The sequence below is a fragment of the Osmerus mordax genome, chromosome 20 (assembly GCF_038355195.1).
Source record: "Osmerus mordax isolate fOsmMor3 chromosome 20, fOsmMor3.pri, whole genome shotgun sequence".
NCBI classification, from domain to species: domain Eukaryota; kingdom Metazoa; phylum Chordata; class Actinopteri; order Osmeriformes; family Osmeridae; genus Osmerus; species Osmerus mordax.
The window spans coordinates 10,759,608-10,776,558 of record NC_090069.1 but is presented as its reverse complement, the minus strand read 5'-3'; the positions used below and the strand labels follow the sequence as shown (position 1 = coordinate 10,776,558).

Below are 16,951 nucleotides of genomic sequence, written 5' to 3'. Positions count from 1 at the left end.
ATTCAAGACCCTGGTACTGACCTCCCGAGCGGTGAACGGGACTGCACCCGACTACATCAAGTCTCTCCTCCAGCCTTACACCCCCACCCGCCACCTACGGTCTTCTTCTGACAACCGTCTGGTGGTCCCACCGCTCAAGAGCGCCCGGTCACAACACAAGCTCTTCTCCTGTCTGGCCCCTCAATGGTGAAATCAACTCCCCACCTCCATCAGGGACAATGACTTGTCTCCCCACCTTCAAGACGCACTTGTTCCGGGAGTACAACGGCACTTAGGAATGATTGGCAGGACCTGATGTTTCAGGATCACAATGACTCTTATTGAGAGTCTTGTTGCTCTTGTTGGTTAGTTGTAACCAGTGTGCGAATTACAGGGGCGTTTGGGGGTGGTCTGACCCCCCCGATTAAGGCTCGGACCCCCCCAAAAGAGGTAAAAAACACAGGTCGGGGGGGTCGAAATATCGTTCTAACCTGTAATCGTAAATATTACAATATATTTACCATATTCATTCAATAACAGTTTGGCAATACACAGAAATGTTGACTTTATGGCAGGGAATATCACACACCTGCCATAGTCAAAATTCACTCAAAAAATTAATAAATTGCAAACCCCCACAGTAGTAAGAATGACAAAGAGAAAAACACACACACATATACAGTTAGGTCCATAAGTATTTGGACATTGACACAATTTTCATCATTTTGGCTCTGTATACCACCACAATGGATTTGAAATGAAACAATCAAGATGTGCTTTAAGTGCAGACTTTCAGCTTTAATTTCAGGGCATTTACATCCAAATCAGGTGAACGGTGTAGGAATTACAATACATTTTATATGTGCCCCCCCCCCCCTTTTTAAGGGACCAAAAGTAATTGGACAATTGGCTGCTCAGCTGTTCCATGGCCAGGTGTATGTTATTCCCTCATAAAGGGAGTTCGTTATTTCATTGACAAGGAGCAGATAAAAGGTCTAGAGTTCATTTCAAGTATGGTATTTGTGTTTGGAATCTATTGCTGTCAACTCTCAATATGAAGTCCAAAGAGCTGTCACCATCAGTGAAGCAAGCCATCGTTAGGCTGAAAAATAAAAACAAACCTATCAGAGAGATAGCAAAAACATTAGGTGTGGCCAAATCAACTGTTTGGTACATTCTTAAAAAGAAAGAACGCACTGGTGAGCTCAGCAACACCAAAAGACCCGGAAGACCGCGGAAAACAACTGTGGTGGATGACAGAAGAATTATTTCCCTGGTGAAGAAAAACCCCTTCACAACAGTTGGCCAGATCAAGAACACTCTCCAGGAGGTAGGCGTATCTGTGTCAATAATTAAGAGAAGACTTCACCAGAGTAAATACAGAGGGTTCACCACAAGATGTAAACCATTGGTGAGTCTCAAAAACAGGAAGACCAGATTAGAGTTTGCCAAAAAACATCTAAAAGAGCCTGTACAGTTCTGGAACAACATCCTATGGACAGATGAGACCAAGATCAACTTGTACCAGAATGATGGGAAGAGAAGAGTATGGAGAAGGGAAGGAACTGCTCATGATCCAAAGCATACCACCTCATCAGTGAAGCATGGTGGAGGTAGTGTTATGGCGTGGGCATGTATGGCTGCCAATGGAACTGGTTCCCTTGTATTTATCGATGATGTGACTGCTGACAAAAGCAGTAGGATGAATTCTGAAGTGTTTCGGGCAATATTATCTGCTCAGATAATCTGGGGATCTTTATATAAAAGCTTAATCAATTTAATGAAGGTGGCGCCAAAACCAAATCTTTCCAAAGCCGCAAATAAATACTGCCATTCAACCCTATCGAATGCTTTCTCAGCATCCAGAGAAATAACTGCTTCGGGCACAACAATTGTATTTTTTGTATATGCTATAGGCGGCGGATGTTTGTAAATGAGTGTCGACCTTTAACCCTTGTGTTATCTTCGGGTCATTCTGACCCATCAGTCATTGTGACCCACCGTTGTATTGCGACAACTTTACTGCATACAAAAACAAAGTGAAGCATTTTCTTTTAACCGTTGGGCTGTCTCAGACCCCCCACATTGGGAAAAATTATTTTTATTTGTTTTTGTATTGGGTAAATTGAGTAAACACAAGGACAGTTCGTTATGAACCTTTGGGTCATGTGACCCGAAGGCAGCACAAGTTAATAAACCCTGTTTGATCTTCGGATATAATTTTAGGAAGTGGATCTTCCAGGCGGTGGGCTAAAACTTTAGCTAGAATCTTGGCATCCACATTCAAGAGAGATATTGGACGATAGGATCCACAGTGAGTGGGGTCCTTTTCTTTCTTGAGAAGAAGTGAAATGGACGCTTGAGAAAAAGTGGGTGGCAAAGAGCCCCTATCTAAAGATTAATTGAAAACTTCCAAGAGAAGTGGCGCAAGCTGGTCCCTAAACTTTATATAGAACTCTATACAATATCCGTCGACGCCTGGAGTTTTGTTATTCTGCATGGCCATAATGGCTCCAATGATCTCCCCTATCTCCAACTTTCACTCAAGTGATGAAACAACTGTTTCATCAAGAGAGGGAGCCTCTATATTATTCAAAAAGGCTGTCATGGGTGTTATGTCTGTGGGGAAGTCTGAAGAATAAAGTGAGATGAAATGGAAAGTAAATATATCATTTATGTGTTTTGGGTCTGAAACTAAAATACCTAGCTCATCTTTAACCTGAGGGATAAGACGAGATGCAGTCTGCCGCTTTAATTGGTGAGCAAGTAAACAACTACATTTATCCCCATATTCATAAGAGGTCCCACAAGTTTTTAGTAGAAGTTGCTCTGCGTGTTTCGTAGTTAGAATGTTCAGTTTGGCTTACAATTCTATCCGTTTCTTATGTAACTCAGCATTGAGGGATTCTGAATAGAGCCGGTCAAGTTTATGTATAGAGTCAATTAAGCTTAAGACTTCCTTAGAGTGTTCCCTTTTGCCAAATGCCACATATGAAATAATATGCCCCCTGAGGAAAGCTTTGAGCGATTCCCACAGTAATGAATATGAAGTGTTCTCCTTTTTGTTTGTGCTGATGTAAACATCTATGTTGATTGCCAGATAGCGGCAAAAGTCTTCATCTGACAGTATAAGGGGATCTAGTTTCCATAGTGGACGTTGCTTTATATTCAGAGCAAAAGAAATGTCAAGAACAACAGGGGCGTGATCAGAGATAATGATGGTTGAGTAGTCAACAGATTTAAGTGAAGGAATAAATGAGCTGTCGATGAAAAAATAGTCTATGCGAGAAAAAGAACGGTAGACTGGGGAGAAGAAAGAAAACCGCTTCAAAGTTGGGTTAAAAAGCCGCCATGGATCAATACAGCCACTCTGCTCCATAAATGTTGTGAATGCCTTTGCCATGCCTGAGGGCGAAGATCTCTTTGAACATGACCTATCCAAAGTAGGGTTGATGGCACAATTTAAAGTTAACTCCAAGTTAGGGAGCGAGGACAGAAGCTTATTAACAAACTCTGTGTCATCCCAATTAGGAGCGTAAACATTGACTAGAAGAACATTGGTCTGGTAAAGACAGCCACTGATTATAACAAAACGACCATAGGGGTCGGTGATGATCTCTGTTGGTGTAAACTGTACCTTCTTATTAATGAGAATAGCAACTTGGCTAATCCAAGCTTTACGCAAACGAATGTGATCTTTTAACCGTAAATGTGTCTCTTGTAAAAATAAAATATCGGCATTAAAAGATTTGAGTTGAGAAAGAACTCTGGATCGTTTGACTGGTCCATTCAGCCCCTTAACATTCCACGAAACAAAGCGTACTACTGAATTACTGTTTAATCTATCAGAAGAAGTAACCATATCAATGTGTTTGGACAAAAGGGATTGTACAGTATATTACAGAAACTTGAAGGGGCGGTAAGATCATAGTGTAAGTAGACATGTGCTCTCCAAAGCCTTACATAAAGCTGAAGAAAATGGGACTGTGATAAAGACGTGTGTCCTGGGCTAACCCACATGAAAAATGAAAAAATGGGGGGTGGAAAAGAAAACAAATTCAAAGAATAAACACAACAATATGAGCAACAACACTAACACTTTCCTAGATCCTCCTCTATTAAAGATCCTGTAAAGTGGACCTGAAAACAAGTTTTAAGTTCGCCACACCACAGAATAATGTATTATTAACTACCCATCCAAATTCGAATGAAAAAATCACACCGACAAGTATGTTAAATTAGGCTTTGAATTGTGAAAAAATCAGCAGTCTTCTCTGCTTGAGACTGGGGGGGGCGTGTCGCTTGAAGGAGCTGAAGCTCCGCCCCTCGCTGCCTAGTGCCTACCTCCGACCTAGATAATAGACTCTATGTCAAGCCGAACAAAACCATATAGAATTAGAATTTATTTGTTCAATGAGTGAAACATACAGATGCATATAAATGAAATGTTCCCCTGAGCTGTAACAGTAAAAATGGACACCAGAGACAGCAGACAGTGAGCTCTCCAACTAGGCTACTTCTAACACATTAGCTACCATTTCACCAAAATACCATCATTCTACACCGAGTAGCCTAATATCAATTTAGCGGTTTGCTGGAAAAGTTATCTAGTATAATTATTATTATGGGAGTCAGGTGGCTGAGCGGTGAGGGAATCGGGCTAGTAATCCGAAGGTTGCTAGTTCGATTCCCGGTTATGCCAACTGACGTTGTGTCCTTGGGCAAGGCACTTCACCCTACTTGCCTCGGGGGGAATGTCCCTGTACTTACTGTAAGTCGCTCTGGATAAGAGCGTCTGCTAAATGACTAAATGTTAATGTAATGTAATTATAACAAGCACACAGAACAGAGTGATGAACTGCTGGCAGCGATGGATTGTCCAGGTGTGACCGGGAGGAGGAACGCCCGGGAGGGCGATGCTCGGTACGGCTCAGCGCTGCAAGAGAAGCCGTGTGTCCGCGAACCCCGTCTGTCTCTGGTCCATGTTAAAACTATCCGCTGTGAAATGGTCACTGCACTGCAGAAAAAACAAACAGAAAACTTGCATTCTTTGGATGTTGTTAATATGAATCATAACTCACATCAGTTCCCGGAAGAGGCGCAGCACCGATGCTGCTAACACTGGCATCGTCGCTTACGGTGCCTACGGTGCTTCAAAAAATGGTCTATGAACAGTATTTGACTGTATTATACAGACAACACTACTCCCCCTTCCCCAGTCTGACAGGAAACCCCACTCTACCACCTTAACTAACAAATTTTCTGCGGGAAACCCTGCAACCTATAGTATATTGCTTTATTCTAATCTCAACGTTTATGGTTTACTCTATCTTGGCATTTAATCAAAAACAGTAACACTGTATTGAAACCCATAATTGCCTTATTCCTTACAGGGGAGGAGGCACTGACCATGTACATGGCCAAGAACAAACTGGACAGGAAGCTGGTCAACTCAACTCAAAATGTGGAAGCCCTGCACCAACTGGCCTCCTCCTACTTCATAGACCGAGATGGCACTATGAGGAAGCTCCATGAGATCCAGATATCCACCAATGCCATTAAGGTACAGAAGTGTATGTCCCCCTGCAATACATAAAAGCACAGACACACACAGGCGCACACATACAGACATCACGCACTCCTGAACAGACCGTCTTTCTAGGAGAAATCTGTCTGGCTATTTCTTGTCTTAAGTGATAGTTGGATGAAGAGGTTTTGTCAGACTGCTTGCGGTAGCAGGAAGTCAAGCATGACCAAATGAAATAGAATTTACTGGCTGCTGAGTCAGGCCTTCAGAAAGAAACACACGCTGCACATTCTAGTCTGGATAAGTATTGTCATTCTTGTACCTCAATGTGTGATAGGGCCTAGGTGCGCCATAGGGGGATGGCTTCCTACAACCTTGTGTTCTGGGTTAGGAAGGGTGCATTGGCTGGGAGGTGGGACTTTGAAAAGGGAGTATATGTGAACGTGTGTAAGTATGTGTCCCTGCTTACCATTTTAAGTTGACTTTTGCATTAAATAGGGATATTGAAATTCACTCTTTATTACCAGTAAAAAATTACATTATCTGTAAAAGTAATATGAACAATCAACACTCCTGTTTATAATTACACTGGAAATGCTTATCACAAAAGAGATTATTTCAAAAAAGCTTACTAAATAAAAATAAAGCTTTGGAATACAATAAGCAGACCCAATATAACAAACATGAGCAAAATCAATGGCAATTGTCTCTGATTCCCATTTCCCGTAATCATATCTATTGGCTTTGTCAGAAATACTGTGTTCCAAAATCATCTAGCCTTTTCTAAAAATAGGAGGGGAGCATACATTGCTTGGTCTGCAGTCTTCTAATGCAGAAGTCATCCAGAGCAGCAGACCCTCAGATTTCAATCAGAACTGTGTAAAGGAAGCCTATTTTGCATGTGAATTTCTAAGTGTGGCAAACCAGGCCTGCCTTTTTGGCTATTGTTATAGAGGGAGTCCAACTTTCAAAATTACCATTTATACAAACATATTTACAAAGATGCTGTATTAAGGGTTTATGTATCAAAGTAATTAAGTTAAACACTCAACACTACAGTAGTAGGTAACATTTTATATCAAGGTGCTTGAAATAAGTGTTAATAGTTAATAATGAACTTTATAAGATGATTTCTAACTTTGATCTGATTAACTAAATGTATATGTTAATAATGGCATCATAGTTTATTTGTTAGAATATAAAAATGTATAAGTACTACAAACTCAGTTTACAAATGCTTAAGAACAATAAGAAATATTTTAAAATATTATGCACTTTTTAATAGTTAACTATGCTTTTGGGGGTACCAGATTTAAAGTAAAATTGTAAGTTTGTACTGCTATTGTAACCCCCCCCCAATTGGTGCCACCACGCCAGAAAAAATAGGGTCCTTTACGGTGGCCCAGTGTGTAAGAAAACGTGACAAAAGTCCCTTCTCGAGTTCCCTACCTGTGGAAAAAACGTGATGCAGTGCCCTCTAGGGTGCCCTACCAGTGGACATTTGATTAACCCTTGTGCTGCCTTCGGGTCACATGACCCAAAGGTTCATAACGAACCATCGTTGTGTTTACCCAATATTACCCAATACAAAAACAAATATTTTTATTTTTATTTTAACCTTCGCAATGTGGGGGGTCTGAGACAGCCCAACGGTTAAAAGAAAATGCTTCACTTACAGGCTCATTGTGTGACTGCTCGTAGTGGCTGTAATTCTGCACCAAGGCTGAATTTCGGGAAAGAGACTTCAGATACAGTATTAGGGGACCACTTAGGCCTATATAAAACTATCCAAAAACAGCATGCCATGGGACCTTCAATTATTTGCCAGCTTTTAAACCACACGCCTTCTTGTTTTCTTGAACATTGATTGGGATAGATTTACCAACATAGAAAATACACTAGGCCTACATTATGAAGTGCAAAATGAATTTATTTTAGATTTCAACATGCTTTGGTTGTGGCACAGATGGGCAGACTCCTGAACTCTTAAGGAAAAATAATGCCGAAATGCAGTCGGGAGACCGGATATGTAGGCCCTACCTTGTCTCTACACTTTGCGTGCTTACTGTCATTGTGAAGCTTCAATGTTTCATGTTTTAATTGTTTTGACACCGTTACAAATTTGGACTACAATTGAAGGCCCACAGAATTTGCAGTACACACAGTGCATTGCTCCGTCTTTGTACCTTAACCATTTCCGCTGCCGTCAGTATTGCCAGGGCAATACTACTTTTGACACAAGTATTGCCTCATTTTCCTGGCAATACAACTTTTTTGCAGACCTTATGAGGTTTATTTAATTTAGAAGACTTAAGTAAACTGTAATGACAACCACATTTTATGTAGTGAGGAATTTGAAGCGATACGAAAACATTAGACTTTTCAATAGGCTACACGTTGCGCCTTGCGCTGCCAAAAAAGTTTGTCAATACTAATACGCTGGTGATGGCACCTATGACCACTGGTATTCTTCGAGCCACTGGTGTTGAAATTCATATGTCCGTATCATTCTCACTCACATGCTCCGTTTGACATGGCGAATTGTCCGCTTTAACACATCAGATTTGAGTAGCCTATATATGCGATTGCTGCGTGCGTCTTGATGAGAGATAGATTTTTTTTTTGAATCAACGTTAGGCTACACCATTCTGGGGGGGGGGTCGCGGGGCTGAAGCCAACTTGATTTGTTGAATGCTCAGAGCACATTTTAAAACATATACTTAAAATACATGTTTTAATAAATGCTCATAATAAATCATAGAATATTGCCTAAAACCTAAGGTAAGCACACAAATAATCAGTGCTACATTTGCGACCCATATAAAATTATGGTCGCAATGGCATTTCAAAAGGTCGCAAATATGACCATTTCAGTGTAGCGCCCTGCTACTGGACTTGAGGAAAGGTAGGCTGGTGTGCTTTACACTAACAGTCCGGACAGGCAGAACCAAATACTCTCACGGCCCCTTGACCCCAAGCCAATAAAACCGGGCCACAATTCCGTCTCTGGTTTTGTCCATCCCCAAGTGGGCCCCTCCCCTTCCTCTCTGACTACTCTGTATAACAACCCATTCTTTGTGGCAAAATGGGGGTAAGGCAAGAGTCTTACGGGGTCACAGGGCCGTCTCTCGTGGACCAGTACGTGGGAACATGCATGTCTCAGGTTGGTGTCCTCTAGCTGAGCCCTGGCGAATCATCCGGGTCGTCTCCAGCTGTGTCCTCAGCAGAGGATGGAGACCGCGAAGAGAGCGCCACACAGACCTTTTGAGGTTTTTCGTGTCGGGGCTCTTGGCTCGGACGATGGTTAGCTCGGGCGCTCCGCTTGGGTCTTCCTAAAACCTCCCAAAAATGGGAGTCGCGCCCAATTAACAGTGGAACTGGGATGAGTCCTGCTTGGAGGGAGAAGGGGGACATCGTTAGCAGACTTGTCCTGTTTGGTCGTCCGTCTCTGGCACTGGCTGTGTGCATGTGGACATCATTACCAGGTAATTGTCTGGCTAGGTGTCCCAACTGACCACAGGGGAAGCATCTCCAGTTAACTTTCAGTGGGGGCTGACGCGGTTTCGGTTTGGGGGTTGAGGTTCATCTTGTCTTGTCTCGGGCCATTCGTTCCAGTCTAGCGTCCCATCCCAGTTCCAGGCAACTTTGCAAAAAGAAAAAAATAATTATGCAAGCAAATGTAAGATATTTACGTTCGTCAGAAAGGTTTTGAGTCAAAAGAAAAAGTGGAATATCTTTCAAAGTCAAGGCACCTTGATGGTGTATTCAGTAATGTGGCAGTTGATACAGGAAAACAGAAAAAGCTAGAGAGTCCTAAACTCTCGCACATTTATATAGTCAATATGAAGTTCCCCCTCCCTACCCAAAATGGTCCCATGCTTTCTCTAATTTGTTCCTATTTACTCATGATTCATCATTTGTAAAAGTTCCCTTAAAGTGCTTTGCAAAAGTATTGACCCCCCTTGTCGTTTTTCCTGTTGTGTTGCCTTAAAACCTGGAATTAAATAGATTAGATTTTGGGGGGGGTTTGTATCATTTGATTTACACAACATGCCTACCACTTTGAAGATGCAAAATATATTTTGGGGTGAAACAAACAAGAAATAAGACAAAGAAAAAGTGTTAAGAGCGTTTGTCGTGCCTAAAGACACGTACCAGATCCTCACAGGTCACAGACAATACCCAGAGACAGAAGTAGTTTATAGAAAGTTTATTAAACAAGAGGCAGGACTGCGGCACAGAGCAGCTGTATTTGGGACCCCACTAGGTGCTATGCATAACCCCCCTTTGGCCAGCTATGCCTTAACCGGAGAGCCCCCCACTCACCAATATTACCCCACAGCAAGGTACCTGCTAAAGGTAATGGCCGTGTTTCCCATATTCGTTAAGAGATTCTTAGCACTAAAAGCTTCATTATAAATACACGGTATTAACTAGGGACTCACAGCAACGTCACGGCACAGTCACAGAAAAGTCACAGTGGAGTCACAGCAAAGAGGGGGGTTGTCTTAGGCCGGGCAATAATCAACCATGGTGATCTCTGCGCACACACACCTAGCAGTCCTTTGCCCTCCCCCAACAGCCTGAAGTACAAAAAAATACAAATGGGTACTGGTCGGTCTGTCCCCACCAGTATTAAAAACAGTGAACAAGGCAGTTTATACAGTCAGCACCGCGCTGGATAACGTAGGAGAGGCGTACAGTCACTCGCCTTCTCCCGTTCGAGCACGGAATCTGATCTGCGCACGTCTGTCCCTTGGGAAACGTCTGTAGCACTGGTGACGCGGGGCTCCGCCCACCTCGAGGACTTTCCAGCTGCTGGAAACACAATGCAGGACACGAATGCTTAGGCAAACTCACGCCATTGAGCAAGCCGACCTAGTGGCACAAACAGTGGGGTGGAGTAACGAACTTCCCTTTTCAAACCAATTGTAGAGCGTGAAACAGTCAGCCTCGGAACCAGTCCATACACCGCGTCCGGAGTAGCACAAGGGTCCTTGCTCGATCCATCTTCGCCAGCTGTAACCACAAGGGAGGTGTACACAGTATGCGAAGCTATATACTTTCAGGTTCTTACACACCAAGGTAAAAGCAAACACGTCCCTTTCGGGAATACTTAGCGTTCGTTGGGTTACATCATTTGCAATTGCCCTTGTCAGTCGAGTGGATCTCCGCCTCTCGTCCCTCTCCCATATCTTTATCCACCATCCGTTTTGCTTCGCTCATCTTTCGGACTACCCTCTTTATACAGGGAAGGGACCTATCCCCATGAACTACAACACTCCAGTCCCATCAAGCTAATTGCCATGTAATTGGCAATCAGATTAGCAGCAAGCGTTTGTAGCCCATGTCCATGTCATAGCAACGCAACCATAACAAAAGCACACAATACATAAAAGTCCAGTCCATAATACCCTTGGCCTTTACAATAAATCATTACAGATGCACAGTACACTTGACACGTTCACTCCCCCAAAGTCAATACTTGGTAGAGCCACCTTTTGCAGCAATTACAGCTGCAAGTCTCTTTGGGTATGTATCTCTAAGCTTGGCACATCAAGCCACTGGGATTTTTGCCCATTCTTCAAGGCAAAACTGCTCCAGCTACCACAGATTCTTAATTGGATTGAGGTCTGGGCTTTGACTAGGCCATTCCAAGACATTTAAATGTTTCCCCTTAAACCACTTGAGTGTTGCTTTAGCAGTATGCTTAGGGTCATTGTCCTGTTGGAAGGTGAACCTCTGTCCCAGTCTCAAATCCCTGGAAGACAAACAGGTTTCCCTGAAAAGTAAGTAAGTAAGACTTTATTTATATAGCACTTTTCATACAAGAATTGCAGCTCAAAGTGCTTTACATAAAATCAACAAAAACAATAATACAAGTGTTGATCTAAAACGTTTAACAAACCAAACTAGCCGCACTCTATCTGCGGTCTCTCGAATCCATCTTAGATCCGAGCTGCCACTTGCAGTTTTAAAAAAATGTCCCTGTATTTAGCACCATCGATCATTCCTTCAATTCTGTCCAGTTTCCCAGTCCCTGCCGATGAAAAACATTCCCACAGCATGATGCTGCCACCACCATGCTTCACTGTGGTGTTCTCGGGGGGGATGAGAGGTTTGGGTTGGCGCCAGACATAGCGTTTTCCTTGATGGCAAAAAAACTCAATTTTAGTCTCATCTGACCAGAGTACCTTCTTCCATATGTTTGGGGAGTCTCTCACATGCCTTTTGGCAAACACCAAACGTGGTGATTTTTTTCTTTATGCAATGGCTTTTTTCTGGCCACTCTTCCATAAAGCCCAGCTCTGTGAAGTGTATGGCTTAAAGTGGTCCTATGGACAGATACTCCAATCTCCGCAGTGAAGCTTTGCAGCTCCTTCAGGGTTATCTTTGGTCTCTTTGTTGCCTCTCTGATTAATGCCGTCCTTGCTTGGTCCGTGAGTTTTGGTGGGAGACACTCTCTTGCCAGGTTTGTTGTGCTGCCATATTCTTTGAATTTTTTAATAATAGCTTTAATGGTGCTCCGTGGGATGTTCAAAGTTTTGGCTATTTTTTTATAACCCAACCCTGATCTGTACTTCTCCACAACTTTGTCCCTGACCTGTTTGGAGAGCTCCTTGGTCTTCATAGTGCCGCTTGCTTGGTGGCGCCCCTTGCTTAGTTATTTAACTAATTATGTGACTTCCGAAAGTAATGGGTTGCACCAGATCTTGTTTAGAGGCTTAATAGCAAAGGGGGTGAATAAATATGCACGCACCACCTTTCCGTTATTTATTTTTTAGATTTTTTTTTATTAAGTTATTTTTGTAATTTCACTTCACCAATTTGGACTATTTTGTGTATATCCATTACATGAAATACAAATAAAAATCAGTTTTAATTCCAGGTTGTAAGACAAAAAAATTGGAAAAACGCCAAGGGGTGTCAATTCTTTTGCAAGGCTCTGTATCTCTAATTTCAGCTCGACCCCCGTCTCTATGTTCCTTTTTCTCCCCAACCCTAGTTCACCCCTTAAACAGAATTAACCCTTGTCTCTGGCTACTGCTCTAAGGATCCCAATTCTGTTTTCAGGCTTTGTCTTCTAAACTAGAACATTCCCCCCGTTCTTCCCCATTATTTTGTGCCAATGTAATGTGTTGTTTTCAACTCATGATGCCTTCCTATGAGATAAGTCAGGGACATGATACCACTGGACAGACAATATGATTCAATCCTCGGCCTTCTCCTCTACTTCTGGACATTCCCACATATTAGCCTATATTACCAAAAATCTATCAATTTACGCCACAACACAAATAAATGGTGTTCTAGTTTACCCATTTCGGATTGGTGTCAAAAAGAAAAAGAAAATGGAGAATTTTGACTTGGACATTTTGACTTCAGTTAGTAATAAAATCACCAGAACAAGCTGGGTGCTAAAATGGAAATGCAATACCACCAATATCCACCAGGGCCTTTGCATCAAGCCGAGGAGCGAGGGGTGGGGGCTTGGTAGCTATAACTCCAAGGTTCAATGCCATTCATTTTTGGTGTTTCCAAAGCATGTTCATTGGTAAGTTGATGACATGACCATATTTTTTGAATGTATGTAAACATATTAGTTGACCTCTTATCAACTTAGTCAATAGTGATATTTTATGTGGCCAGCTTTAGTTAAAGTTAGCATCAGCAAACCTATGCATCACTTTGTTACTGTAGCTAGCTACCATAACCAGAAGGCAGTTGGCTTTCATTAAGTCTATGTCACAATTAGCAACAATTATTGGTAGGGGTGTAACAATATATCGTAGAACAATATATCGCAATACAAACATTTTACAATATGTATCGTAGAATTATGGCAATATTTCTACAATATGACATCCGTTTCATCCTATTGGTTGAGCCATCAGTGTAGCGGGGTTTGCTCGTTTAAAGATAGAAATACTTAATTTATCATAAAGTCTTGGGGCACCACCCTAATGTTGGTTTAGGACATTAGGGAATCCTATGTTTAATATGTAATAATCAGTCTCATATTAAGGAATTAATTCGTTCTAAGTGTAGAGCCAATCGTAACATTAGTGAACACGCACGTCAAAATATATTTACAATGAATTTATTCAAGTAAGGTAAACAGATCTTATGAACAAGATTATGGGTTTGATATGAGAGGTTGGTTTAAATGAACAGAATGAAATGGTCTAACTTAAAGACAGAAATTGTACAGTCAATTATTACATCCTTACAAATCATAAACAGAGCTCACGCCAATGCCATGTCGGGGAGGAAAGAGCGTTAGTCATAGTTACGTTTGATCAGGGGTTGATCAAATAAAATCAATGTGATTGAGGGCGGTTTGCGCCAAAGGTCCATTTGAAGAATAAGAAGTCAGGGAGGACCTGTCTGGGGTCCGACGTTGATTGGGGGAAGCTGGGTTCTCAACTCCCCCCTCCTTCCTTCACACCTACCAAAGGTGTGATCTGATCTCTGGCTGGTTCATAAGATTGTTCAAATATTGTTCTGGACATCTTGGTACAGTTACAAAATATAGTTGGAATGATTGTTTTATTATGATAGCTTTGTGTAGATACCAAGAATGATGTGGTTATCTTTCAGGAAGAAGTTGTTACTAGAATCAAGATTTCAGTGAACACAACATTAAAACAAAGTAACAAACATGACACAAATATCCCTCTCATAATCCTCCACCTTGTACTCTTGTGGTAAAGGTGAAGTCTGAAGAACTTTCCTCAAAAGTTCTGATTAAGGTATGTTCTTTGTTCAACTGCCGCCAAAACGGATAGCAAATGGTTGCTGGAGACGTGTTGTCTCAAGCAGGCCCTTTGAAGCTTGCAAGCTAGCAGGAGGGCTGATTAGGTAGATCGGGGATCTACCTAATCAGCCCTCCTGCTAGGTCCCCCACCCAATTCTATGGTTCCTTTGCATCGGCGTTTGGTGGGTAATCAGCATACTGAGGGTGTCACAAGGGCTGATTAGGTTTGTCTGATGAGATTGAATCACTCTTTAGATGTGGCAAGATGTTGGCTCTGTGTAATCTTGCTGACCTCACTACACCAGCGTGCGACCTACTCTGCGTCATGCGTGCATTCATTGCATTCACAGAAATCGCTTGAACAACAAAGAAAATTATTGAATTTTTTTTGGAAATAAATCTGTTAATTGAATTTCAGTGTAATTTGAAACAAAAATCTAAATATCGTGATATGTATTGTATTGTGCACCCAGTATCATGATACGCTTTGTATCGTGTTAGTATAGTTAGTTAGTTATTATTATTAGTTAGTATTCTGATAGATCAGGGGTTCTCAAACTTTTTGGGGCCAGGGACCCCTTACAGGAGTTTTTATGTTGTAACTATTCGTACTGGTGTTCATGTAGGGTCGCAACTGCACTCTTGGTTTTCAGCATGGCTTGCGGCAGGACAGAAGGGGATTCAGTTGGGGGGTTAATTTTGTTGACGGTAGCATTGTTTAAGTTTCTATTGTTGAACTTGTTTGATATGTGTAGTGTTGGATGTTAGTTTGGTTAGTTTGATTGTTCACACTGAGGGTGAAGGTTAGCTAGCTATATTGCTAGCCAGGCTGTTACAACGCAGGACAGATTCAGTAGGTTATCGCAGAACGCAGCCTATGAGGTTTGTCTGAGTCGCAATTATTAGTAGTTGAAATCTCAGAAAAAAATTATAAATGTTTCCCGTTGCAAATAATGGTTTGAGCATTTTCGGGTTCTATCATTTCTTTTCACGTAACTGACAGACGCAATATGTTAAAAACATAGTCTGTATGTCTATGATTAAACCCGTGCGCCCAAATACTTTTCCATGCTCGTACACATAGGCGCACTGTAGAGCCCTGCCTTTGTGCTCTTAATCCTCGTGCTGCCTTCGGGTCACATGACCCAAAGGTTCATAACGAACCATCGTTGTGTTTACCCAATTTTACCCAATACAAAAACAAATAAAAATAATTTTCTTTTAACCATTCCAATGTGGGGGGTCTGAGACAGCCCAACAGTTAAAAGAAAATGCTTCACTTTGTTTTTGTATGAGGTAAATTTGTCGCAATACGACGGTGGGTCACAATGACTGATGGGTCAGAATGACCCGAAGATAACACAAGGGTTAAATGGACAAAATAGAAACTTTCAGTTTCCTTGTGTTCAAGCTTACATTCAGATTTAGTCATTTAGCAGACGCTCTTATCCAGAGCGACTTACAGTAAGTACAGGGACATTCCCCCCGAGGCAAGTAGGGTGAAGTGCCTTACCCAAGGACACAGTCATTTGACACGGCCGGGAATCAAACAGCGACCTTCTGATTACTAGTCCGACTCCCTCACCGCTCAGCCACCTGACTCCCTATATAGCTTTCAGCTATATTTATTAGTTAGTTATATTGTATTTGTTAGTATTATTGGGTGTGCTCAAAAGCCTTCGGCAAGGGCACAACCTTTGTTCTCTCACATATATATTATTATTATTCTTTTTGCCCACCTAAAACTCAGTCAATATTTGGCCTACATAGACAACGTAGGTGTCAAAAGTTTCGTCTTGGTAGCGATTGAGTTGCTTCTATTGGAATTTACGTTCCGTTGCATGGTTTAGGCTTAAGTTAAGTTTTTGTGGCGAAAAGTGAAGCTAACGGTGGCTAATTTGCTAGCCACAGTCACTGACGTTACTAACGTCACGAAAACACGCGTGACTACCTTTGGCAGAACATTCGTTTCGCATCTGTTAACTTGGGGGATAGCTAGGCTAACTATAGCTTTACTGCAAGGCAGCTGCAGAAACGCCACAAGAAAAGAGGCCAGGGTGATAACTATTTACTCATTTTACTTTGTGATATGACACACAATTGTGATGTGTAATGTACAATATAAGCTGATATTATTAACGAAGTACATCTACTTTCGGAAACAGTAGTCTACTATTTCACTGAAGTATTAGCATCATGACATTAGCCTGTGTTGCCCGGGCAACACATACTACAGTGGTCTATGATGTATCTGTTTTCAATCGTTAAAATAAACATTCCTCACATATACATTTTCGTTGTATGATTTATTCTGCCATTAGTAAACGATTTGTTGGTGAAATTACCATTACCTGTGGTTTCAAACCAGTGTAGCTCACTGCAACGCTGTAGCCTACCCGAGACACTAGTGTGAATAGCTAACAAAAACTCCTCAGCTGTTCAAGTCAAACGGTGACAGAACATGTTCGGCACTCCCCTTACTCAAAAGTCTTTCAATAGTTGAAACAATCTGACTACTAACCTGAACTTCATTGCCACAGCCTAAACTTTGTCAATCTGTTCATGAAAATAATTAATTTCAGCCTAAACCGTACAACGGAACGTTAAATCGAATTCAACCAACGCAATCGCTACCAAGACGAACACAGCAGTAGTCTAGTACTGTAGTAGTAGAATTTACCGGGGCA

At 41.8% G+C, this 16,951-nt stretch overlaps 1 protein-coding gene across 1 annotated transcript in view; it reads left to right on the top strand.

The window, feature by feature from the left end:
- The window catches only part of brinp1 (bone morphogenetic protein/retinoic acid inducible neural-specific 1), a 267,761-nt gene that overhangs the window by 142,562 nt on the left and 108,248 nt on the right, over positions 1 to 16,951 (top strand). The window contains exon 4 of the mRNA XM_067258344.1: positions 5,373 to 5,542. Within this exon, the coding sequence (XP_067114445.1) occupies positions 5,373 to 5,542 (170 nt within the window). The remainder of the gene's footprint in view (positions 1 to 5,372; positions 5,543 to 16,951) is intronic.